The sequence below is a fragment of the Salvelinus fontinalis genome, chromosome 10 (genome assembly GCF_029448725.1).
Source record: "Salvelinus fontinalis isolate EN_2023a chromosome 10, ASM2944872v1, whole genome shotgun sequence".
Lineage (NCBI taxonomy): Eukaryota > Metazoa > Chordata > Actinopteri > Salmoniformes > Salmonidae > Salvelinus > Salvelinus fontinalis.
In genome coordinates, this window is record NC_074674.1 from 43,518,206 (window position 1) to 43,545,337 (window position 27,132).

The 27,132-nt window shown below is 46.4% G+C and overlaps 1 protein-coding gene across 2 annotated transcripts in view; it reads right to left on the reverse strand.

Moving 5' to 3' along the window:
- Positions 1-27,132, reverse strand: part of LOC129864180 (short transient receptor potential channel 4-like) — a 122,004-nt gene that overhangs the window by 30,672 nt on the left and 64,200 nt on the right. For both annotated transcript variants that reach the window (XM_055936864.1, XM_055936865.1), the window contains exon 5: positions 14-195. In XM_055936864.1, the coding sequence (XP_055792839.1) occupies positions 14-195 (182 nt within the window). The remainder of the gene's footprint in view (positions 1-13; positions 196-27,132) is intronic.

The following is a 27,132-nucleotide window of genomic DNA, read 5'->3' on the forward strand; positions in this document are numbered from 1 at the left end:
GTAGTCTACTTGCCTGATGAAAAGTCCATAGCGGCTCTTCGGGGCTATGAGGTAGCAGAGGGAGAAGACAGGGAAGAGGAGGCTGAGGAAGACACAGGTGAGGAACTTCCCTCCCCAGTGACGACGTCTCCAGCCTGGGAACTCATCGTACCAGCGAGATGCCAGCAGCTGCTGACAGTTGGGCTGTGCTACAAACTGGAGAGGGAGAGAGGGAGAGGGGGAAAGAGAGAGAGAGAAGGTGGGGGAGAGGGGAGGGAGGGATAGAGGGGGGAAGAAGGGGAGGTGGGAGTAGGGGGAAGAGAGAGAGAGAGAGAGGGAGAGGGGGAAAGAGAGAGAGAAAAGATGGGGGAGAGGGGAGGGAGGGATAGAGGGGGGAAGAAGGGGAGGTGGGAGTAGGGGGAAGAGAGAGAGAGAGAGGGAGAGGGGGAAAGAGAGAGAGAAAAGATGGGGGAGAGGGGAGGGAGGGATAGAGGGGGGAAGAAGGGGAGGTGGGAGGAGGGGAAAGAGAGAGAGAGAGGGAGAGGGGGAAAGAGAGAGAGAGAAGGTGGGGGAGAGGGGAGGGAGGGATAGAGGGGGGAAGAAGGGGAGGTGGGAGGAGGGGAAAGGGAAAGAAAGGGAGAGAAAGGGAGGGAGAAACAGAGGAGGAGAGAAGAAGGGAGGCAGAAAGGAAGCGAAAGGAAGAGCGAGAGAACGGGTTTACAACAACATTAGAAATACAGAACTACAGTAAGTCAGTTTACAGTAAGGTATTGTTTGACTCTATACCTATGACAGACAGGTTCTGCTGTGTGTTCCGTCTCGTTCCAATCCCATCTGACAGAACTCCCACCAGAGTTCTGGAGGTTCGACAAGTGGAATTCCCAACTGAAGCACCTGTCGAGCTGAAGCTCATGCTATATCTGTCTAACATATAGGGAAACCATGGCAACAGGTACACTCAGATCAACTCAACTCTACCACATTATGAATTAAGTGACAAGACTGGCGCCTCTTGAGACAGAAGCTGGGATAGTGAGGATATGATGAAGTGAGGGAATGGCAGAGTCTGAAAAGGCACCCTATTCCCTATATAGTGCACTACTTTAGACCAGAGCCTATGCCTTGTGCGTTTTTGGACGCACCTTAGGACAAGGTGCCAATAATATAGACAGCAAAATGGCCAGTGTTACCTAATGTTGATTGTTCAGGGTAACATTTCTAGTGTTGATGCAGGTGTTTAATTAACTATGTTAATCTGAATGCAGGTTGCAGGTGAATGACAATCCCAACTGTTGGATTCCAAGAGGTTACACATCACTTTTGCAAACCAGCAGAATTGTGACTAGCAGGCCTGATATGGCCGGTAAAACAAAGTGTTTCAAGCCACTGTATTAGGGTAAAACTAGGCCTCAAAATAAGATTGTATCACCTTATGGAATATGTAATGTGTTACCATAAAGAGTTCAATTTTACTGATAACTTTCACTTACTAACTGACTTAGTGAAGGCCAACGGACTGAAAACAAACGAATTCAACAACCATGTCTCTGTCACTAACAAATACAGGTATGGGTGGTAACTCTGGAATTCACTAGAAAGGCAAGGCACACAGAAATTATATTTGAGGAGTGGCTCAGTAGCTTTCAGTTTAGTTAATTTTGGTCACCCGTGAGTGGAAGGGTTGTACCATTTTAAGTGGTCTATGTTTATGTTACTTAAAAACTTATTATGGCTGCAAGGGGCAGTATTGAGTAGCCAGTTAAATCGTGCCCATTTCAAACGGCCTCGTACTCAATTCTTGCTCGTACAATATGCATATTATTATTACTATTGGATAGAAAACACTCTCTAGTTTCTAAAACCGTTTGAATTATTTCTCTGAGTGAAACGGAACTCATTCTGCAGCACATTTCCTGACCAGGAAATGGAATGTCAGAAATCGATGCTCTGTTCAACTTCCTGCCTATACATGGGCATGATACGTAAGAGTCTACGTACACTTCATACACCTTACCCTGGTTGTCAAGAGGCGGTGAGAGAAGAAATTTCGTGTTTATCTTGGTCTGAGGTGGAATTAAAGCTCTTTGTATGACGTGACCGTCCATTTCCTGTTTCTGGAGCGCGCGAAAGGGGACATGGATTTGCCTTCTGTTTAGCTGTCGTTATGGACGACTAACATCTCCGGTTTAGATTTTATTTGATACATGTGACCATATCATCGTAAAGTATGTTTTTTCAATATAGTTTAATCAGATTATTGAAATTTTTTCGGGAGTTTTGCCGTGTTCTGTTCTCTGACTTTGTTGACGTTGGAGAGATCCGTGCCACTTGGCAAGTGCCCATGCTAAATCAAGAGGGAAATTTGCCGTTCCAGATCCAAACAACGACTGTTCTGGACAAAGGACACCTTGTCCAATATTCTGACGGAAGATCACCAAAAGTAAGAAACATTTTATGATGCTATTTCTAATATCTGTCGTGCATGTGAACTAGTCGTCGGCGCCCAAGTGTTTCTGGCTATTGTGGCTACGCTAATATAACGCTATATTGTGTTTTCGCTGTAAAACACTTGATAAATCGGAAATATTGTCTGGAATCACAAGATGCCTGTCTTTCAATTGCTGTACACCATGTATTTTTCAGAAATGTTTTATGATGAGTATTTGGTTATTTGGCGTTGGTGTCTGTAATTTTTCTGTCTGCTTTCGGTGCAATTTCTGACTGTAGCTGCAATGTAAACTATGATTTATACCTGAAATATGCAAAAAAAAATAACAAAACATATGCTATACAATAAATATGTTATCAGACTGTCATCTGATGAAGTTGTTTCTTGGTTAGTGGCTATTTATATCTGTATTTGGTCGAATTTGTGATAGCTACTGATGTAGTAAAAAACTGATGGAGTAAGAAAAGTGGTGTCTTTTGCTAACGTGGTTAGCTAATAGACTTACATATTGTGTCTTCCCTGTAAAACATTTAAAAAATCGGACATGTTGGCTTGATTCACAAGATGTGTACCTTTCATATGCTGTATTGGACTTGTTAATGTGTGAAAGTTAAATATTTAAAAAATATATATTTTGAATTTCGCGCCCTGCACTTGAGCTGGATGTTGTCATAAGTGTACCGGTGTCGGGCTGCACCCCAAGCAGGTTAAAGTAAACGCTTACACAAAAGCCTGTGACCACAGAAGGGTTAGCTGACAACATCACAAAAGCGATGCGTGTGCCTCAAAGGGCCAGAAGGACGTGTGTCGTTATGATTCTGGATGGTCAGACAGCGAGCAACAATGAAAATAAGCCAATGTGGTGAATCGCAGGTGGCTCGTTTCAGCTAGTTTTATCTCGTTCTTGATACCATGTTTTATTTTGAGGAGTCACACGTCTATACGCTAATATGGCAAAAAATTCTCTAGCTAGCTAACCAACAACTAACGCTGTAAATACAATAACTTGATGGAGAGGAGATCATACAGGGATACAGTAGAATGTGTACAGTATGTCTCAGTAAGCGATAGCATCACAGGTACAGTTAGGTTCAGGGTGTAAAGTGGAAACAGTATATGGTGCCGTTAAAACTTCTTAGGGCTAGGCAACTTTTTTCTCAATTTCCGCCTGAATGACATGACCAAAGTAAACTGCCTATTGCTCAGGACCTGAAGGAAGGATATGCATGTAATTGGTACCATTGGAAAGAAAACACTATGAAGTTTGTAGGAATGTTAAAATAATGTATGAGAATATAACACAATAGATATGGTAGGAGAAAATCCAAAGAAAAAACAACCGGAATTGTGTTTTTTTTGGAATGCCCATGCTCTTACAATGGAAAGCATAGAGGCACACTGAATTCTAGGATGCAATTTCTATGGCTTTCACAGGGTGTCAGCAGTCTACGTTCAAGGTTTCAGGCTTGTAACTTCAAAAACAAATAAGAACAATTCGTTTTAGTACAGGAACACAGTCTTGGAAATTTGCGTATGCTCACGCCACGAAGACAGAACGCACCTGCTAAAATCGGTTTCATTTTGAACATACTTCTTTCCGTAAGAAATATTATAGTTTGATTACATTTTAGGGTATCTGAGGAGTAAATAGAAATGTATTTTTCACTTGTTGAAAGAAAGTTTAAGGGTAGATTTTCGGATTCCTTTCTTTGCATGTTGAATGAGTTGATTACTCAAATCGACGGCACCAACTAAACAGACTTTTTGGGATATAGAGAATAATTTTATCTAACAAAACGACACTACCTGGTGTAGCTGGGACCCTTTGGATGACAAATCAGGGGAAGACTTTCAAAAAGTACGTGAATATTTAATCGTTATTTGTGAATTTATGAATTCTGTGCCAGTGTAAAAATATTTTGACATGGGGTGTCGTCGGACAGTTAGATTAACAGTGCAGTATGTACCTAAATGTTTAATATCCTTAATTTTTATGATTATTTATTCGAATTGCGCGCCCTCCAGTTTCACCGGAAGTTGTCCCACTAGCGGGACGCCTAGCCCAAACCGGATTTAACTAGTCAAAGAGGAAATAACAGCAGTTACAGTAGACTAGAGGATGCATTGTAGAGGACGAATAATGATACCCTGATCTGTTTCACCTGTCTTTGTGCTTGTCTCCACCCCCCCCCCCCTCCTCCACGTGTTGCCCATCTTCCCCATTACCTGTATATTATACCTGTGATCTCTGTTTGCCTGTTGCCAGTTTGTTTAGTTCGTTAAGCCTAGCAGCATTTTTAACATTGATCTTGTCGCTTTCAAGTTCCTGTTTTTTAGTTATTCCGGTTTTGATCATTTCAGCCTGCCCTGACCCTGCCTGTCGTTGTGTACTTGGTCACACCACCCTGGAGTATTGACCTCTACCTGCCCTGACCTCAAAACCGCCTGCCGTTCTGTACATGTTCAACTCTGATCTAAATAACTGACCTCTGCCTGCCCCCTATTCTAGTAATAAACTTGTGTTACTTCAACAGTGTCTGCATCTGGGTCTTCTCCTGAAACGCGAAAGATAGTAGTTACAGTAGAGGATGTATAATGATAGTTACAGTAGAGGATGTATAATGATAGTTACAGTAGAGGATGTATAATGACAGTAGTTACAGTAGAGGATGTACAATGACAGTATATACAGTAGAGGATGTATAATGACAGTAGATACAGTAGAGGATGTACAATGATAGTTACAGTAGAGGATGTATAATGACAGTAGATACAGTAGAGGATGTATAATGATAGTAGTTACAGTAGAGGATGTACAATGACAGTATATACAGTAGAGGATGTATAATGACAGTAGTTACAGTAGAGGATGTATAATGACGGTATATACAGTAGAGGATGTATAATGATAGTTACAGTAGAGGATGTATAATGATAGTAGTTACAGTAGAGGATGTATAATGACAGTAGTTACAGTAGAGGATGTATAATGATAGTAGTTACAGTAGAGGATGTATAATGATAGTAGTTACAGTAGAGGATGTATAATGATAGTAGTTACAGTAGAGGATGTATAATGATAGTAGTTACAGTAGAGGATGTATAATGACAGTAGATACAGTAGAGGATGTATAATGACAGTAGTTACAGTAGAGGATGTATAATGACAGTAGTATCTGTCTGCCTGTTTCATCTCTGTATGTGTCTGCCTGTTTCATCTCTGCATCTGTCTGCCTGTTTCATCTCTGTATCTGTCTGCCTGTTTCATCTCTGCATCTGTCTGCCTGTTTCATCTCTGTATCTGTCTGCCTGTTTCCCCTCTGTATCTGTCTGCCTGTTTCATCTCTGTATCTGTCTGCCTGTTTCATCTCTGTATCTGTCTGTCTGTTTCATCTCTGTATCTGTCTGTCTACCTGTTTCATCTCTGTATCTGTCTGCCTGTTTCCCCTCTGTATCTGTCTGCCTGTTTCATCTCTGTATCTGTCTGCCTGTTTCCCCTCTGTATCTGTCTGCCTGTTTCAACTCTGAATCTGTCTGCCTGTTTCAACTCTGTATCTGTCTGTCTGTTCCGTCTCTGTATCTGTCTGCCTGTTTCATCTCTGTATCTGTCTGCCTGTTTCATCTCTGTATCTGTCTGCCTGTTTCATCTCTGTATCTGTCTGCCTGTTTCATCTCTGTATCTGTCTGCCTGTTTCATCTCTGTATCTGTCTGCCTGTTTCATCTCTGTATCTGTCTACCTGTTTCATCTCTGTATCTGTCTACCTGTTTCATCTCTGTATCTGTCTGCCTGTTTCATCTCTGTATCTGTCTGCCTGTTTCATCTCTGTATCTGTCTACCTGTTTCATCTCTGTATCTGTCTGCCTGTTTCATCTCTGTATCTGTCTACCTGTTCCATCTCTGCATCTGTCTGCCTGTTTCATCTCTGTATCTGTCTGTCTGTTTCATCTCTGTATCTGTCTACCTGTTTCAACTCTGTATCTGTCTGTCTGCCTGTTTCATCTCTGTATCTGTCTGTCTGTTTCATCTCTGTATCTGTCTGCCTGTTTCCCCTCTGTATCTGTCTACCTGTTCCATCTCTGAATCTGTCTCCCTGTTTCAACTCTGTATCTGTCTGTCTGCCTGTTCCATCTCTGTATCTGTCTGCCTGTTTCAACTCTGAATCTGTCTGTCTGTTCCATCTCTGTATCTGTCTACCTGTTCCATCTCTGTATCTGTCTACCTGTTCCATCTCTGTATCTGTCTGCCTGTTCCATCTCTGTATCTGTCTGCCTGTTTCATCTATGTATCTGTCTGCCTGTTCCATCTCTGTATCTGTCTGCCTGTTTCATCTCTGTAGCGGTCTACCTGTTTCATCTCTGTATCGGTCTACCTGTTTCATCTCTGTATCTGTCTACCTGTTTCATCTCTGTATCTGTCTACCTGTTTCATCTCTGTATCTGTCTGCCTGTTTCATCTCTGTATCTGTCTGTCTGCCTGTTTCATCTCTGTATCTGTCTGTCTACCTGTTTCATCTCTGTATCTGTCTACCTGTTTCATCTCTGTATCTGTCTACCTGTTTCATCTCTGTATCTGTCTACCTGTTTCATCTCTGTATCTGTCTGCCTGTTTCAACTCTGTATCTGTCTGCCTGTTTCATCTCTTTCTCTGTATCTGTCTACCTGTTTCATCTCTTTCTATGTATCTGTCTACCTGTTTCATCTCTTTCTATGTATCGGTCAACCTGTTTCATTTCTTTCTCTGTATCTGTCTACCTGTTTAATCTCTTTCTCTGTATCGGTCTACCTGTTTCATCTCTTTCTCTGTATCGGTCAACCTGTTTCATCTCTGTATCTGTATCGGTCAACCTGTTTAATCTCTTTCTCTGTATCTGTCTACCTGTTTAATCTCTTTCTCTGTATCGGTCTACCTGTTTCATCTCTTTCTCTGTATCGGTCAACCTGTTTCATCTCTGTATCTGTATCGGTCAACCTGTTTCATCTCTTTCTCTGTATCGGTCAACCTGTTTCATCTCTTTCTCTGTATCGGTCAACCTGTTTCATCTCTGTATCTGTATCGGTCAACCTTTTTCATCTCTGTATCTGTATCGGTCTACCCGTTTCATCTCTTTCTCTGTATTCTGACAACCTCTCCTTAACGTGGATATTCCCGCTCCCCTCTTTCTCTGACTTCGTCCTCCTCTATTTCTCTGACCTCGTCCTCCTCTCCTTCTCTGACGTCGTCCTCCTCTCCTTCTCTGACCTCGTCCTCCTCTCCTTCTCTGACCTCGTCCTCCTCTCCTTCTCTGACCTCGTCCTCCTCACCTTCTCTGACCTCGTCCTCCTCTCCTTCTCTGACCTCGTCCTCCTCTCCTTCTCTGACCTCGTCCTCCTCTATTTCTCTGACCTCGTACTCCTCTGCTTCTCTGACCTCGTCCTCCTCTCCTTCTCTGACCTTGTCATCCTCTCCTTCTCTGACCTCGTACTCCTCTCCTTCTCTGACCTCGTCCTCCTCTCCTTCTCTGACCTCGTCCTCCTCTCCTTCTCTGAGCTCGTCCTCCTCTCCTCTCTGACCTCGTCCTCCTCATTTTCTCTGACCTCGTCCTCCTCCCCCTCACTGACCTCGTCCTCCTCTCCTTCTCTGACCTCGTCCTCCTCTCCTTCTCTGACCTCGTCCTCCTCTCCTTCTCTGACCTCGTCCTCCTCTCCTTCTCTGACCTCGTCCTCCTCTATTTCTCTGACCTCGTCCTCCTCTCCTTCTCTGACCTCGTCCTCCTCTATTTCTCTGACCTCATCCTCCTCTCCTTCTCTGACCTCGTCCTCCTCTCCTTCTCTGACCTCGTCCTCCTCTCCTTCTCTGACCTCGTCCTCCTCTCCTTCTCTGACCTCTTCCTCCTCTCCTTCTCTGACCTCGTCCTCCTCCCCCTCACTGACCTCGTCCTCCTCTCCTTCTCTGACCTCGTCCTCCTCTCCTTCTCTGACCTCGTCCTCCTCTCCTTCTCTGACCTCGTCCTCCTCTCCTTCTCTGACCTCGTCCTCCTCTATTTCTCTGACCTCGTCCTCCTCTCCTTCTCTGACCTCGTCCTCCTCTATTTCTCTGACCTCATCCTCCTCTCCTTCTCTGACCTCGTCCTCCTCTCCTTCTCTGACCTCGTCCTCCTCTCCTTCTCTGACCTCGTCCTCCTCTCCTTCTCTGACCTCTTCCTCCTCTCCTTCTCTGACCTCGTCCTCCTCTCATTCTCTGACCTTGTCCTCCTCTATTTCTCTGACCTCGTCCTCCTTTATTTCTCTGACCTCGTCCTCCTCTCCTTCTCTGACCTCGTCCTCCTCTCCTTCTCTGACCTCGTCCTCCTCTCCTTCTCTGACCTCGTCCTCCTCACCTTCTCTGACCTCGTCCTCCTCTCCTTCTCTGACCGCGTCCTCCTCTATTTCTCTGACCTCGTACTCCTCTCCTTCTCTGACCTCGTCCTCCTCTCCTTCTCTGACCTCGTCCTCCTCTCCTTCTCTGATCTCGTCCTCCTCTCCTTCTCTGACCTTGTCATCCTCTCCTTCTCTGACCTCGTACTCCTCTCCTTCTCTGACCTCGTCCTCCTCTCCTTCTCTGACCTCGTCCTCCTCTCCTTCTCTGAGCTCGTCCTCCTCTCCTTCTCTGACCTCTTCCTCCTCTCCTTCTCTGACCTCGTCCTCCTCTCCTTCTCTGACCTTGTCCTCCTCTATTTCTCTGACCTCGTCCTCCTCTATTTCTCTGACCTCGTCCTCCTCTCCTTCTCTGACCTCGTCCTCCTCTCCTTCTCTGACCTCGTCCTCCTCTCCTTCTCTGACCTCGTCCTCCTCTCCTTCTCTGACCTCGTCCTCCTCACCTTCTCTGACCTCGTCCTCCTCTCCTTCTCTGACCTCGTCCTCCTCTCCTTCTCTGACCTCGTCCTCCTCTATTTCTCTGACCTCGTACTCCTCTCCTTCTCTGACCTCGTCCTCCTCTCCTTCTCTGACCTCGTCCTCCTCTCCTTCTCTGACCTCGTACTCCTCTCCTTCTCTGACCTCGTCCTCCTCTCCTTCTCTGACCTCGTCCTCCTCTCCTTCTCTGAGCTCGTCCTCCTCTCCTCTCTGACCTCGTCCTCCTCATTTTCTCTGACCTCGTCCTCCTCCCCCTCACTGACCTCGTCCTCCTCTCCTTCTCTGACCTCGTCCTCCTCTCCTTCTCTGACCTCGTCCTCCTCTCCTTCTCTGACCTCGTCCTCCTCTCCTTCTCTGACCTTGTCCTCCTCTCCTTCTCTGACCTCGTCCTCCTCTCCTTCTCTGACCTCGTCCTCCTCTCCTTCTCTGACCTCGTCCTCCTCTATTTCTCTGACCTCGTCCTCCTCTCCTTCTCTGACCTCGTCTTCCTCTCGTTCTCTGACCTCGTCCTCCTCTATTTCTCTGACCTCGTCCTCCTCTCCTTCTCTGACCTCGTCCTCCTCTATTTCTCTGACCTCGTCCTCCTCTCCTTCTCTGACCTCGTCTTCCTCTCGTTCTCTGACCTCGTCCTCCTCTATTTCTCTGACCTCGTCCTCCTCTCCTTCTCTGACCTCGTCCTCCTCACCTTCTCTGACCTCGTCCTCCTCTCCTTCTCTGACCTCGTCCTCCTCTCCTTCTCTGACCTCGTCCTCCTCTATTTCTCTGACCTCGTACTCCTCTGCTTCTCTGACCTCGTCCTCCTCTCCTTCTCTGACCTTGTCATCCTCTCCTTCTCTGACCTCGTACTCCTCTCCTTCTCTGACCTCGTCCTCCTCTCCTTCTCTGACCTCGTCCTCCTCTCCTTCTCTGAGCTCGTCCTCCTCTCCTCTCTGACCTCGTCCTCCTCATTTTCTCTGACCTCGTCCTCCTCCCCCTCACTGACCTCGTCCTCCTCTCCTTCTCTGACCTCGTCCTCCTCTCCTTCTCTGACCTCGTCCTCCTCTCCTTCTCTGACCTCGTCCTCCTCTCCTTCTCTGACCTCGTCCTCCTCTCCTTCTCTGACCTCGTCCTCCTCTCCTTCTCTGACCTCGTCCTCCTCTATTTCTCTGACCTCGTCCTCCTCTCCTTCTCTGACCTCGTCTTCCTCTCCTTCTCTGACCTCGTCCTCCTCTATTTCTCTGACCTCGTCCTCCTCTCCTTCTCTGACCTCGTCCTCCTCTATTTCTCTGACCTCATCCTCCTCTCCTTCTCTGACCTCGTCCTCCTCTCCTTCTCTGACCTCGTCCTCCTCTCCTTCTCTGACCTCGTCCTCCTCTCCTTCTCTGACCTCTTCCTCCTCTCCTTCTCTGACCTCGTCCTCCTCTCATTCTCTGACCTTGTCCTCCTCTATTTCTCTGACCTCGTCCTCCTTTATTTCTCTGACCTCGTCCTCCTCTCCTTCTCTGACCTCGTCCTCCTCTCCTTCTCTGACCTCGTCCTCCTCTCCTTCTCTGACCTCGTCCTCCTCTCCTTCTCTGACCTCGTCCTCCTCACCTTCTCTGACCTCGTCCTCCTCTCCTTCTCTGACCTCGTCCTCCTCTATTTCTCTGACCTCGTACTCCTCTCCTTCTCTGACCTCGTCCTCCTCTCCTTCTCTGACCTCGTCCTCCTCTCCTTCTCTGATCTCGTCCTCCTCTCCTTCTCTGACCTTGTCATCCTCTCCTTCTCTGACCTCGTACTCCTCTCCTTCTCTGACCTCGTCCTCCTCTCCTTCTCTGACCTCGTCCTCCTCTCCTTCTCTGAGCTCGTCCTCCTCTCCTTCTCTGACCTCTTCCTCCTCTCCTTCTCTGACCTCGTCCTCCTCTCCTTCTCTGACCTTGTCCTCCTCTATTTCTCTGACCTCGTCCTCCTCTATTTCTCTGACCTCGTCCTCCTCTCCTTCTCTGACCTCGTCCTCCTCTCCTTCTCTGACCTCGTCCTCCTCTCCTTCTCTGACCTCGTCCTCCTCTCCTTCTCTGACCTCGTCCTCCTCACCTTCTCTGACCTCGTCCTCCTCTCCTTCTCTGACCTCGTCCTCCTCTCCTTCTCTGACCTCGTCCTCCTCTATTTCTCTGACCTCGTACTCCTCTCCTTCTCTGACCTCGTCCTCCTCTCCTTCTCTGACCTCGTCCTCCTCTCCTTCTCTGACCTCGTACTCCTCTCCTTCTCTGACCTCGTCCTCCTCTCCTTCTCTGACCTCGTCCTCCTCTCCTTCTCTGAGCTCGTCCTCCTCTCCTCTCTGACCTCGTACTCCTCATTTTCTCTGACCTCGTCCTCCTCCCCCTCACTGACCTCGTCCTCCTCTCCTTCTCTGACCTCGTCCTCCTCTCCTTCTCTGACCTCGTCCTCCTCTCCTTCTCTGACCTCGTCCTCCTCTCCTTCTCTGACCTTGTCCTCCTCTCCTTCTCTGACCTCGTCCTCCTCTCCTTCTCTGACCTCGTCCTCCTCTCCTTCTCTGACCTCGTCCTCCTCTATTTCTCTGACCTCGTCCTCCTCTCCTTCTCTGACCTCGTCTTCCTCTCGTTCTCTGACCTCGTCCTCCTCTATTTCTCTGACCTCGTCCTCCTCTCCTTCTCTGACCTCGTCCTCCTCTATTTCTCTGACCTCGTCCTCCTCTCCTTCTCTGACCTCGTCTTCCTCTCGTTCTCTGACCTCGTCCTCCTCTATTTCTCTGACCTCGTCCTCCTCTCCTTCTCTGACCTCGTCCTCCTCTATTTCTCTGACCTCGTCCTCCTCTCCTTCTCTGACCTCGTCCTCCTCTCCTTCTCTGACCTCGTCCTCCTCTCCTTCTCTGACCTCGTCCTCCTCTCCTTCTCTGACCTCTTCCTCCTCTCCTTCTCTGATCTCGTCCTCCTCTCCTTCTCTGACCTTGTCCTCCTCTATTTCTCTGACCTCGTCCTCCTCTATTTCTCTGACCTCGTCCTCCTCTCCTTCTCTGACCTCGTCCTCCTCTCCTTCTCTGACCTCGTCCTCCTCTCCTTCTCTGACCTCGTCCTCCTCTCCTTCTCTGACCTCGTCCTCCTCTCCTCTGACCTCGTCCTCCTCTCCTTCTCTGACCTCGTCCTCCTCTCCTTCTCTGACCTCGTCCTCCTCTCCTTCTCTGACCTCGTCCTCCTCTCCTTCTCTGACCTCGTCCTCCTCTCCTTCTCTGACCTCGTCCTCCTCTCCTTCTCTGACCTCGTCCTCCTCTCCTTCTCTGACCTCGTCCTCCTCTCCTCTGACCTCGTCCTCCTCTCCTTCTCTGACCTCGTCCTCCTCTCCTCTGACCTCGTCCTCCTCTCCTTCTCAGACCTCGTCCTCCTCTCCTTCTCTGACCTCGTCCTCCTCTCCTTCTCTGACCTCGTCCTCCTCTCCTTCTCTGACCTCGTCCTCCTCTCCTTCTCTGACCTCGTCCTCCTCTCCTTCTCTGACCTCGTCCTCCTCTATTTCTCTGACCTCGTCCTCCTCTCCTTCTCTGACCTCGTCTTCCTCTCCTTCTCTGACCTCGTCCTCCTCTATTTCTCTGACCTCGTCCTCCTCTCCTTCTCTGACCTCGTCCTCCTCTCCTTCTCTGACCTCGTCCTCCTCTCCTTCTCTGACCTCGTCCTCCTCTCCTTCTCTGACCTCCACCTCCTCTCCTTCTCTGACCTCGTCCTCCTCTCCTTCTCTGACCTCGTCCTCCTCTCCTTCTCTGACTTCCTCCTCTCCTTCTCTGACCTCGTCCTCCTCTCCTTCTCTGACCTTGTCCTCCTCTATTTCTCTGACCTCGTCCTCCTCTATTTCTCTGACCTCGTCCTCCTCTCCTTCTCTGACCTCGTCCTCCTCTCCTTCTCTGACCTCGTCCTCCTCTCCTTCTCTGACCTCGTCCTCCTCTCCTTCTCTGACCTCGTCCTCCTCACCTTCTCTGACCTCGTCCTCCTCTCCTTCTCTGACCTCGTCCTCCTCTCCTTCTCTGACCTCGTCCTCCTCTATTTCTCTGACCTCGTCCTCCTCTCCTTCTCTGACCTCGTCTTCCTCTCCTTCTCTGACCTCGTCCTCCTCTATTTCTCTGACCTCGTCCTCCTCTCCTTCTCTGACCTCGTCCTCCTCTCCTTCTCTGACCTCGTCCTCCTCTCCTTCTCTGACCTCGTCCTCCTCTCCTTCTCTGACCTCGTCCTCCTCACCTTCTCTGACCTCGTCCTCCTCTCCTTCTCTGACCTCGTCCTCCTCTCCTTCTCTGACCTCGTCCTCCTCTATTTCTCTGACCTCGTACTCCTCTCCTTCTCTGACCTCGTCCTCCTCTCCTTCTCTGACCTCGTCCTCCTCTCCTTCTCTGACCTCGTACTCCTCTCCTTCTCTGACCTCGTCCTCCTCTCCTTCTCTGACCTCGTCCTCCTCTCCTTCTCTGAGCTCGTCCTCCTCTCCTCTCTGACCTCGTCCTCCTCATTTTCTCTGACCTCGTCTTCCTCCCCCTCACTGACCTCGTCCTCCTCTCCTTCTCTGACCTCGTCCTCCTCTCCTTCTCTGACCTCGTCCTCCTCTCCTTCTCTGACCTCGTCCTCCTCTCCTTCTCTGACCTTGTCCTCCTCTCCTTCTCTGACCTCGTCCTCCTCTCCTTCTCTGACCTCGTCCTCCTCTCCTTCTCTGACCTCGTCCTCCTCTATTTCTCTGACCTCGTCCTCCTCTCCTTCTCTGACCTCGTCTTCCTCTCGTTCTCTGACCTCGTCCTCCTCTATTTCTCTGACCTCGTCCTCCTCTCCTTCTCTGACCTCGTCCTCCTCTATTTCTCTGACCTCGTCCTCCTCTCCTTCTCTGATCTCTCCTTCTCTGACCTCCTTCTCTGACCTCGTCCTCCTCTCCTTCTCTGACCTCGTCCTCCTCTCCTTCTCTGACCTCTTCCTCCTCTCCTTCTCTGATCTCGTCCTCCTCTCCTTCTCTGACCTTGTCCTCCTCTATTTCTCTGACCTCGTCCTCCTCTATTTCTCTGACCTCGTCCTCCTCTCCTTCTCTGACCTCATCCTCCTCTCCTTCTCTGACCTCGTCCTCCTCTCCTTCTCTGACCTCGTCCTCCTCATTTTCTCTGACCTCGTCCTCCTCTCCCTCTCTGACCTCGTCCTCCTCTATTTCTCTGACCTCGTCCTCCTCATTTTCTCTGACCTCGTCCTCCTCTCCCTCTGACCTCGTCCTCCTCTATTTCTCTAGCTTATCTGTCTTTGAAAAACCTCTCTCTCGTTGCACTCTTTCGCTCTCTCTTTTTGCTCTCTCTGTCTTTTTGCGCTCTGTCTCTCTCTCTCTCTCTTCTCTCTCTCTCTCTCTTTTTGCTCTCTCTTCGCTCTCTCTCTCCCCCTCTCTCTCTCTCTCTCCTCTCTGACACATACACATATGCACAAACTGAAAATAAATCCTACACATTCATGTCAGAGAACATTTTGTCTTCCGTCCTCAGAAAACACCATTACGGTGCGCTACAATCTAATTCTCCATTTTACCCCTGTGGCCACTTTCCTCTTTTCTCTACGGGGAGAGAGCTCCAAATCACAGCAGTCATATATTATGTTTGATTTACAGAGAATCAGTTGTATTAGGTTATAGAACATTGTGTGTGTGTGTGTGTGTGTGTGTGTGTGTGTGTGTGTATGTGTGTATGTGTGTGAGTGTGAGTGTGAGTGTGAGTGTGAGTGTGAGTGTGTGTGTGTGTGTGTGTGTGTGTGTGTGTGTGTGTGTGTGTGTGTGTGTGTGTTGGGTTATAGAATATCATGTGGGAAGCAGTAGGTGTTTTGTCTTGTTCAGTGAGCTCTGTTAGGTACTCTGGGCATCTGATGTGGAGTCAGGAAACACATTCTCCACAGTCAGATGTCTGGATGAACGGAGGGGCCTACAGATCAGATCTTCTGCAGTGATGTAAGTTATCCTGTTTGGGGTGCAAGCCCGACCTCGGACCGAAAATGACAACAGCTGCAGAGCGCGAAATTCAAAATCTATTTTTTTAAAATATTTAACTTTTACACATTAACAAGTCCAATACAGCATTTGAAAGATAAACATCTTGTCAATCCAGCCAACATGTCCGATTTTTTAAATGTTTTACAGAGAAAACACCACATATATTTATGTTAGCTCACCACCAAATACAAAAGTGGACAGACACGTATGAATTATGATTATGAAGTATGAATTATGATTGAAGTAGCATGCACAACCAACCGAAATAAACTAAAACCAACCTAAAGAGCCCAGAAAAAACGACCTCAGATGACAGTCATATAACATGTTACACAATAAATCTATGTTTTGTTCATAAAAAGTGCATATTTTAGCTATAAATCTGTTTTACATTGATGCTACCCAAAAATGCTAATACATAGCTACAGTCTGAATCCAGCCGGGAGTAGCCAGAGAAAATACATACACCAACGTCGGCTACTAATTACACCTCATAAAACATTTCAGAAAAACATATGGTGGATAACTAATGAAAGACAGATATCTTGTGAATACAGACAACATTTCCGATTTTTGAAGTGTTTTACAGCGAAAACACAATATATCGTTATATTAGCTAACATCATAAGCTAGCATAAGGCAGCATTGATTCTAGTCAAGCGCTAGCCTAGCATAGTTAGCAGCGTTAGCATTCAACAGTTCGACATATATATGAAAAACCATCCCAAATTGGGTCTTATCTTTCTTGGTACTCCATCAGAATGTTGTAACGGGGTCCAATGTCCAGTAGAGTCTTTAGTTGGGTTCCAGAACGAATTATTTCCCTCTTTGGTTAGCTAGCACGGTAGCATTGCTGCGCCAGAAAGCGTTTCTTCAAAAAATTCTTCCGTCGTTTCACATCTAAAGTCCAGAATAAATTGCAATAATATAATTAAAGTATATTGAAAAAACCTACTTTAGGATGATTTTGTGACATGTAGCAAATAATATCGTAGTCAGGCATCATATTCAACGTTACCTACCTTGTTCCAGAAGCCGAGATCAAATTATCCTTCGCGCCCGGATTTTTATTTTAACTGCGCAGCTCTCACAAGAAGTTCTGTTATTCAGTCCAGGGACGAGATATTCGACTCCCTTCAATTCTCACTTCCGCATTACAGTCTGACGTACGCCTCTGACGTGTTTATATGGTCCCAAGTCAAATGGCCTTTTATAGAGAAGGTCTTAAAGAGACACATCGCATTTTGGGAAACTCAATTCGGCTGGGAAAATGGCTGTAAAAATATTTCTGTTCGACTTAGAGAAACAATTCAAACCTTTTTAGAAACTACAGACTGTTATCTATCCAACAGTAGTAAATATATGCATATTGGAAAATAAAAAGTTTCTTAGGAGGCCGTTTGAAAATGTGCACACATTTTCCAGTTTTTTCAATATTCAGCGTGCAGCCCAAACAGGTTATAGAGGCTCTTCATGATGCCTCAACTGAACAGATATAAACTATACCATGGTTTACGAGAGGATATAATTTTCATTCTCTTCATCATCACCATCATCATCACAATCATTATCATCCTCACCATCACCATCATCATCACCGTCACCATCATCATCACCCTCATCAACACCATCCTCATTATCATTATCACCATCATTATCACCATCATCATTATCATCAACGTCACCATCATCATCACCCTCATCAACACCATACTCATTATCATTATCACCATCATCATCATCATCATCATCATCACCTTCATTATCATCATACAAATTATCCTTCCTGTTTGGCCCTGTCCGGGGGTATCATCGGATGGGGCCACAGTGTCTCCTGACCCCTCCTGTCTCAGCCTCCAGTATTTATGCTGCAGTAGTTTATGTGTCGGGGGGCTAGGGTCAGTTTGTTATATCTGGAGTACTTCTCCTGTCTTATCCGGTGTCCTGTGTGAATTGAAGTATGCTCTCTCTAATTCTCTCTTTCTCTCTTTCTTTCTCTTTCTCGGAGGACCTGAGCCCTAGGACCATGCCTCAGGACACCTGGCATGATGACTCCTTGCTGTCCCCAGTCCACCTGGCCGTGCTGCTGCTCCAGTTTCAACTGTTCTGCCTGCGGCTATGGAACCCTGACCTGTTCACCGGACATGCTACCTGTCCCAGACCTGCTGTTTTCAACTCTCTAGAGACCGCAGGAGCAGTAGAGATACTCTTAATGATCGGCTATGAAAAGCCAACTGTCATTTACTCCTGAGGTGCTGACTTGCTGCACCCTCGACAACTACTGTGATTATTATTATTTGATTATTATCATTTATGAACATTTGAACATCTTGGCCATGTTCTGTTATAATCTCCACCCAGCACAGCCAGATGAGGACTGGCCACCCCTCGTAGCCTGGTTCCTCTCTAGGTTTCTTCCTAGGTTTTGGCCTTTCTAGGGAGTCTTTCCTAGCCACCGTGCTTCTACACCTGCATTGCTTGCTGTTTGGGGTTTTTGGCTGGGTTTCTGTACAGCACTTTGAGAAATCAGCTGATGTAAGAAGGGCTATATAAAAATATTTGATCATTATCACCATCTTCATTATCATCCTCACCATCGTTATCATCACCCTCATCATCATCACCACCATCACCACTGCAATCCTTATCTTCTATCGTGTTGGCCCCGGAGTCACAGACCACGGAACTGAACCCAGCAACACAGTTACCATGGGAACCCAGAGGAGAGGAGATGCCTATCGAAGTCAAGACCCGGGGAAAGGTTGGACTGTGTACCAAATGGCCCCCTATTCCACGTATATATAGGCCCTATGGGCACTGGTCGAAGGTAGTGCACTACATAGCAAATAGGATGCCGTTTGGGACGTAACCCTGGTCATATCAACACCCTCTAATCCTAGAAGTGGGAGAGAGAGGGGGAGTAGAACGGGAGGGAGGAGGGAGGAGGGAGATGGAGAGAGGGGGAGGGAGAGGGAGGAGGGAGATGGGGGAGGGATAGGGAGGAGGGAGATGGAGATGGAGGAGAGAGAGAGGGGGAGGGATAGGGAGGAGGGAGAGGGAGGAGGGAGATGGAGTAGAAGGGGAGGGAGAGGGAGGAGGGAGATGGAGAGAGCGAGGGGGAGTAGAAGGGGAGGGAGAGGGAGAGGGAGGAGGGAGAGAGCGAGGGGGAGTAGAAGGCGAGGGAGAGGGAGGAGGGAGAGGGAGGAGAGAGAGGGGGAGGGAATGGGAGGAGGGAGATGGAGGAGAGAGAGGGGGGAGGGATAGGGAGGAGGGAGAGAGCGAGGGGGAGTAGAAGGGGAGGGAGAGGGAGGAGGGAGATGGAGAGAGCAAGGGGGAGTAGAAGGGGAGGGAGAGGGAGGAGGGAGATGGAGGAGAGAGAGAGGGGGAGGGAGAGGGAGGAGGGAGATGGAGGAGAGAGAGAGGGGGAGGGATAGGGAGGAGGGAGATGGAGGAGAGAGAGAGGGGGAGGGATAGATGGAGGGGGAGGGAGAGGGAGGAGCGAGATTGAGTAGAAGGGGGGGAGAGGGAGGAGGGAGATGAGGGGGAGGGAGAGGGAGGAGGGATAGGGAGGAGAGAGAGAGGGGGAGTAGAAGGGGAGTGAGAGGGAGGAGAGAGAGGGGGAGGGAGATGGAGGGATAGGGAGGAGAGAGAGAAGGGGAGTAGAAGGGGAGGGAGAGGGAAGAAGGAGGAGAGAGGGAGTAGAGGTATGAGGGAGATGGAGGAGAGAGCGGGGAGGGATGAGGGAGAGGGAGGAGAAAGAAGGGGAGTAGAATGGGTAGGAGAGAGGGATGAGGGAGAGGGAGGAGAGAGGGAGGATAAGGGACAAAGGAGGAAAAGATGGAGAGTGAGGGGAAAATAGGAGAGACGAGGCAGAGAGGGAGAGAGGGAGGGAAGGATATGATGGCACTGGGTAATAGCGTACTTCAGAGCGCATTGACCAACTACATTAATGTTTCACATTCAGAGAAAACACACAATCCCAATTCAACTCTTGTCGGAAGGACACGCTGAGGACGTTTAAAATAACTCCAAAACTGCACTTTTAAAGAATTTGATGGACTGAATCCGTTACATTTTCTGTCGTTTCTCAACAAAAAAGATTTCCATTGAGTTTATCATAGCTTTATATTTGACTTTGATCAGAGTTTACACTACAAGTAGGGCGGCGGGTAAACTAGTGGTTAGAGAATTGGGACAGTAACTGAAAGGTTGCTGGACTGAATCCCCGAGCTGACAAGGTAAAAATCTGTCGTTTTGCCCCTGAAAAAGGCAGTTAACCCACAGTTCCCTGGTAGGCCGCCAATGTAAGTAAGAATTTCTTCTTAAACTGACTAGTTAAATAAAGGTAAAAAAAAGGAGAATTAGTCAGAGTGTGGACCTGCTGTTCACATCCTACAGGGGGCAATGTTGAGCCATGTTAAATTGATATTAATGGGATGTTCTCTGTGTGGCATGGTACAAAATACCCGTTATAGTGCACTACTTTTGATCAGGGCCAATAGGGATTTGTTAACAAAAAGAGGGCACTACTTAGGGAATAGGGTGCCATTTGGAACAAACATTTTGTCTGAGGTGGAGGAGGAGGAGGAGGACGTACAGTTCTTCAAATATTGAACAAAGGCAGAAGTCTGCAGGAGCAACTACAAAGTGAATCCTCACAAATCTCTTACAGGCACCCATCCACCCACACACCAATAGAGTTCCAGCCACAGTGTCTCTGTTATAGAAAGAGATGTGCAGGATGTGTGACCTGTTGCCACAAGAACCAGTGATGAACAAACACCCTTATACAGTTGTAGTCGGAAGTTTACATATATATCCTTATTATATCATTATATATATCCTATATATCCTTATATATATAAATATATATATATATATATCCTTCAATATATATCCTTATACAGTTGTAGTCGGAGGTTTACATATATATCCTTATTATATCATTATATATATCCTATATATCCTTATATATATAAATATATATATATATCCTTCAATATATATCCTTATACAGTTGTAGTCGGAGGTTTACATATATATCCTTATACAGTTGAAGTCGGAGGTTTACATATATATCCTTATTATATCATTATATATATCCTATATATCCTTATATATATAAATATATATATATATCCTTCAATATATATCCTTATACAGTTGTAGTCTGAGATTTACATATATATCCTTTTTATATCATTATATATATATCCTATATATCCTTATATATATAAATATATATATATATATATATCCTTCAATATATATCCTTATACAGTTGTAGTCGGAGGTTTACATATATATCCTTATTATATCATTATATATATCCTATATATCCTTATATATATAAATATATATATATATATATATATATATATCCTTCAATATATATCCTTATACAGTTGAAGTCGGAAGTTTACATATATATCCTTTTTATATCATTATATATATCCTATATATCCTTATATATATAAATATATATATATATATATATCCTTCAATATATATCCTTATACAGTTGTAGTCGGAGGTTTACATATATATCCTTTTTATATCACTATATATATATCCTATATATCCTTATATATATAAATATATATATATATATCCTTCAATATATATCCTTATACAGTTGTAGTCGGAGGTTTACATATATATCCTTTTTATATCATTATATATATATCCTATATATCCTTATATATATATATATATATATATATATACATATATATATATATATATATATATATATATATATATGTATATACATATATATATATATATCCTTCAATATATATCCTTATACAGTTGAAGTCGGAAGTTTACAGACACTTAGGTTGGATAAAAAATTGTTTTTCAACCACTCCAAAAATGTATTTATAACAAACTATAGGTTTTGAAAGTCAGTTAGGACATCTACTTTGTGCATGACAAGTAATTTTTCCAACAATTGTTTACAGACAGATTATTTCACATATAATTCACTGTATCACAATTCCAGTAGGTCAGAAGTTTACATAAATTAAGTTGACTGTGCCTTTAAACAGCTTGGAAAATTCCAGAAAATGATGTCATGGCTTTAGAAGCTTCTGTTAGGCAAATTGACATCATTTGAGTCAATTGGAGGTGTACCTGTGGATGTATTTCAAGGCCTACCTTCAAACTCAGTGCCACCTTTGCTTGACATCATAGGAAAGTCAAAATAAATTAGCCAAGACCTCAGACCCCAGACAAAAATTGTAGACCTCCACAAGTCTGGTTCTTCCTTGGGAGCAATTTCCAAATGTCTGAAGGTACCACATTCATCTGTACAAACAATAGTACGCAAGTATAAACACCATGAGACCACGCAGCTGTCACACCGCTCAGGAAGGAGACACGTTCTGTCTCCTAGAGATGAATGTACTTTGGTGCGAAAGGTGCAAATCAATCCCAGAACAACAGAAAAGGACATTGTGAAGATGCTGGAGGAAACAGGTACAAAATGATCTATATCCACAGTAAAACAAGTCCTATATCGACATAACCTGAAAGGCCGCTCAGCAAGGAAGATCCCACTGCTCCAAAACCACCATTAAATAGCCAGACCACAGTTTGCAACTCCACATGGGGACAAAGATCGTACTTTTTAGGGAAATGTCCTCTGGTCTGATGAAACAAAAAAAGAACTGTTTGGCCATAATGACCATGGTTATGTTTGGAGGAAAATTGGGGTGGCTTGCAAGCCGAAGAACACCATCCCAACCGTGAAGCACGGGGGTGGCAGCATCATGTTGTGGAGGTGCTTTTCTGCAGGAGGGACTGGTGCACTTCACAAAATAGATGGCATCATGAGAAGGGAATGTATGTGGATATATTGAAGTAACATCTCAAGACATCAGTCACGAAGTTAAATCTTGATCGCAAATGGGTCTTCCAAATGGACAATGACCCCAAGCATACTTCCAAAGTTGTGGCAAAATGGCTTAAGGACAACAAAGTCAAGGTATTGGAGTGGCCATCACAAAGCCCTGACCTCAATCCTATAGACAATTTGTGGGCAGAACTTAAAAAGCGTGTGTGAGCAAGAAGGCCTACAAACCTGACTCAGTTACACCAGCTCTGTCAGGAGGAATGGGCCAAAATTCACCCAACATATTGAGGGAAGGTTACCTGAAACTTTCGACCCAAATTCAACAATTTAAAGACAATGCTACCAAATACTAATTGAGTGTATGTAAACTTCTGACCCACTGGGAATGTGATGAAAGAAATAAAAGCTGAAATGAATAATTCTCTCGACTATTATTCTGACATTTCACATTCTTAAAATGAAGTGGTGATCCTAACTGACCTAAAACAGTGAATTTTTACTCGGATTAAATGTCAGTAATTGTGAAAAACTGAGTTTAAATGTATTTGGCTAAGGTGTATGTAAACTTCTGACTTCAATTGTATTTATTTTTTCTTAAACTATTTGCACAGTGTCACAACAATGTACATAGACATAATATTACATTTGAAATGTCTTTATGCTTTCAAAAACTTTTGTGAGTGTAATTTTAACTGTTCAGATAGAGAGAGGAGAGAGAGGGAGCGAGAGTACACTCAGTGTGCATAGCCTTGCTATTGAGAAAGGCCAACGTAGGCAGACCTGGCTCTCAAGAGAAGACAGGCTGTGTGCACACTGCCCACAAAATGAGGTGGAAACTGAACTGCACTTCCTAGCCTCCTGCCCAATGTATGACCATATTAGAGACACATATTTCTCTCAGATTACACAGATCCACAAAGAATTCGAAAACAAACCCACTTTTGATAAACTCCCAAATCTACTGGGTGAAATAACACATTGTGCCATCACAGCAGCAGGATTTGTGATCTGTTGCCACAAGAAAAGGGCAACCAGTGAAGAACAAACACCATTGTAAATACAACCCAGATTTATGTAATTTTATTTTCCATTTTGTACTTTAAGTATTTGCACATATTTCCAACACTGTATATAGACATTATATGACATTTGAAATGTCTTTATTCTTTTGGAACTTTGGTGAGTGTTAAATGTTATATTGTTTATTTCACTTTTGTTTATTATCTATTTCACTTGCTTTGGCAATGTAAACATATGTTTCCCATGCCAACAATGCCCTTAAATTAAATTGAGAGAGAGGGGGAGAGAAAGAGAGCAAGAAAGAGCGGGAGGGAGAGAGAATAAGTAGAGAGAGAGAGAGAAGGGGAGGTGAGACAGAGAGGGAGAGAGACAGAGAGAGAGGGGTGAGAAGAGCAGGAGAGGGGGGAGGGAGAGAGAGAGAGAGGCAGAGAGAAGGGAGGGGACAGAGAGAGACAGAGAGAGAAAGGGGAGGGGACAGAGAGAGAGAGAGAGCGAGAGAGAGAAGGAGAGAGAGAGAGAGGGGAGTTAGTAGACTGAGTGGGCGGGGAGTTAGTAGGCTGAGTGGGCGGGGAGTTAGTAGGCTGAGTGGGCGGGGAGTTAGTAGACTGAGTGGGCGGGGAGTTAGTAGACTGAGTGGGCGGGGAGTTAGTAGGCTGAGTGGGCGGGGAGTTAGTAGACTGAGTGGGCGGGGAGTTAGTAGACTGAGTGGGCGGGGAGTTAGTAGGCTGAGTGGGCGGGGAGTTAGTAGGCTGAGTGGGAGGGGAGGTAGTAGGCTGAGTGGGAGGGGAGTTAGTAGGCTGAGTGGGCGTGGAGTTAGTAGGCTGAGTGGGCGGGGAGTTAGTAGGCTGAGTGGGAGGGGAGCTAGTAGGCTGAGTGGGCGGGGAGCTAGTAGGCTGAGTGGGCGGGGAGTTAGTAGGCTGAGTGGGCGGGGAGTTAGTAGGCTGAGTGGGCGGGGAGTTAGTAGGCTGAGTGGATGGGGTGTTCGTAGGCTGAGTGGGAGGGGAGTTAGTAGGCTGAGTGGGAGGGGAGGTAGTAGGCTGAGTGGGAGGGGAGGTAGTAGGCTGAGTGGGAGGGGAGTTAGTAGGCTGAGTGGGCGGGGAGTTAGTAGGCTGAGTGGGAGGGGAGCTAGTAGGCTGAGTGGGCGGGGAGCTAGTAGGCTGAGTGGGCGGGGAGTTAGTAGGCTGAGTGGGCGGGGAGTTAGTAGGCTGAGTGGGCGGGGAGTTAGTAGGCTGAGTGGATGGGGTGTTCGTAGGCTGAGTGGGAGGGGAGTTAGTAGGCTGAGTGGGCAGGGAGTTAGTAGACTGAGTGGGCGGGGAGTTAGTAGACTCAGTGGGCAGGGAGTTAGTAGGCTGAGAGGGTGGGGAGTTAGTAGGCTGAGTGGGCGGGGAGTTAGTAGACTGAGTGGGCGGGGAGTTAGTAGACTCAGTGGGCAGGGAGTTAGTAGGCTGAGAGGGTGGGGAGTTAGTAGGCTGAGTGGGTATGGAGTTAGTAGGCTGAGTGGGAGGGGAGTTAGTAGGCTGAGTGGGAGGGGAGTTAGTAGACTGAGTGGGTATGGAGTTAGTAGGCTGAGTGGGCAGGGAGTTAGTAGGCTGAGTGGGAGGGGAGTTAGTAGGCTGAGTGGGAGGGGAGTTAGTAGGCTGAGTGGGCGGGGAGCTAGTAGGCTGAGTGGGCGGGGAGTTAGTAGGCTGAGTGGGCGGGGAGTTAGTAGGCTGAGTGGGCAGGGAGTTAGTAGGCTGAGTGGATGGGGTGTTCGTAGGCTGAGTGGGCGGGGAGCTAGTAGGCTGAGTGGGCGGGGAGTTAGTAGGCTGAGTGGGCGGGGAGTTAGTAGGCTGAGTGGATGGGGTGTTCGTAGGCTGAGTGGGAGGGGAGTTAGTAGGCTGAGTGGGAGGGGAGCTAGTAGGCTGAGTGGGCGGGGAGCTAGTAGGCTGAGTGGGCGGGGAGTTAGTAGGCTGAGTGGGCGGGTAGTTAGTAGGCTGAGTGGGCGGGGAGTTAGTAGGCTGAGTGGATGGGGTGTTCGTAGGCTGAGTGGGAGGGGAGTTAGTAGGCTGAGTGGGCAGGGAGTTAGTAGACTGAGTGGGCGGGGAGTTAGTAGACTCAGTGGGCAGGGAGTTAGTAGGCTGAGAGGGTGGGGAGTTAGTAGGCTGAGTGGGCGGGGAGTTAGTAGACTGAGTGGGCGGGGAGTTAGTAGACTGAGTGGGCGGGGAGTTAGTAGACTCAGTGGGCAGGGAGTTAGTAGGCTGAGAGGGTGGGGAGTTAGTAGGCTGAGTGGGTATGGAGTTAGTAGGCTGAGTGGGAGGGGAGTTAGTAGGCTGAGTGGGAGGGGAGTTAGTAGACTGAGTGGGTATGGAGTTAGTAGGCTGAGTGGGAGGGGAGTTAGTAGTATCTACCTCCATCACTCCAGTATTCCTGTCACCTTACCCCTATACATATCTACCTCCATCACTCCAGTATCCCTGTCACCTTACCCTTATACATATCTACCTCCATCACTATACATATCTTCCTCCATCACTATACATATCTACCTCCATCACTCCAGTATTCCTGTCACCTTACCCCTATACATATCTACCTCCATCACTATACATATCTTCCTCCATCACTATACATATCTACCTCCATCACTCCAGTATTCCTGTCACCTTACCCCTATACATATCTACCTCCATCACTATACATATCTACCTCCATCACTCCAGTATCCCTGTCACCTTACCCCTATACATATAGTGGTAAGAAAAAGTATGTGACCCCTTTGGAATTACCTGGGTTTCTGCATAAATTGGTCACCAAATGTGATCTGATCTTCATCTGAGTCACAACAACAGACAAACACAGTCTGCTTCAACTAATAACACACTAATTATTGTGTATTTTTCTTGTACATTACATACATTACATTTAAGTCATTTAGCAGACGCTCTTATCCAGAGCGACTTACAAATTGGAAAATTCATACATATTCATCCTGGTCCCCCCGTGGGAATTGAACCCACAACCCTGGCGTTGCAAGCACCATGCTCTACCAACTGAGCCACACGGGACCTTGTCTTTATTGAATATATTATTTAAACATTCACAGTGTAGGTTGGAAAAAGTATGTGAACAGCTAGGCTAATGACTTCTCCAAAAGCTAATTGGAGTCAGGAGTCAGCTAACCTGGAGTACAATCAATGAGACGAGATTGGAGATGTTGGTTAATGCTGCATTGCCCTATAAAAAACACTCACAAAATTTGAGTTTGCATCTCACAAGAAGCATTGCCTGATGTGAACCATGCCTCGAACAAAATAGATCCCAGAAGATTAAGAATTGTTGATTTGCATAAAGCTGGAAAGAGTTACAAAAGTATCTCTAAAAGCCTTGTCAGTCCACGGTAAGACAAATTGTCTATAAATGGAGAAAGTTCAGCACTGTTGCTACTCTCCCTAGGAGTGGCCATCCTGCAAAGATGACTGCAAGAGCACAGCGCAGAATGCTCAATGAGGTTAAGAAGAAACCTAGAGTATCAGCTAAAGACTTACAGAAATCTCTGGAAAATGCTAACATCTCTGTTGACAAGTCTACGATACGTAAAACACTAAACAAGAATTGTATTCATGGGAGGACAACACGGAAGAAGCCACTGCTGTTAAAAAAAACATTGCTGCACATCTGAAGTTTGCAAAAGTGCAACTTGATGTTCCACAGCGCTACTGGCAAAATATTCTGTGGACAGATGAAACTACAGTTGAGTTGTTTGGAAGGAACACACAACACTATGTGTGGAGAAAAAAAAGGTACACCACACCAACATTAAAACCTCATCCCAATGGTAAAGTTAGGTGGAGGGAGCATCATGGTTTGGGGCTGCCTTGCTGCCTCAGGGCCTGGACAGCTTGCTATCATAGATGTAAAAATGAATTCCCAAGTTTATCAAGACATTTTGCAGGAGAATGTTAGGCTATCTGTCCGCCAATTGAAGCTTTACAGAAGTTGGTTGATGCAACAGGACAACGA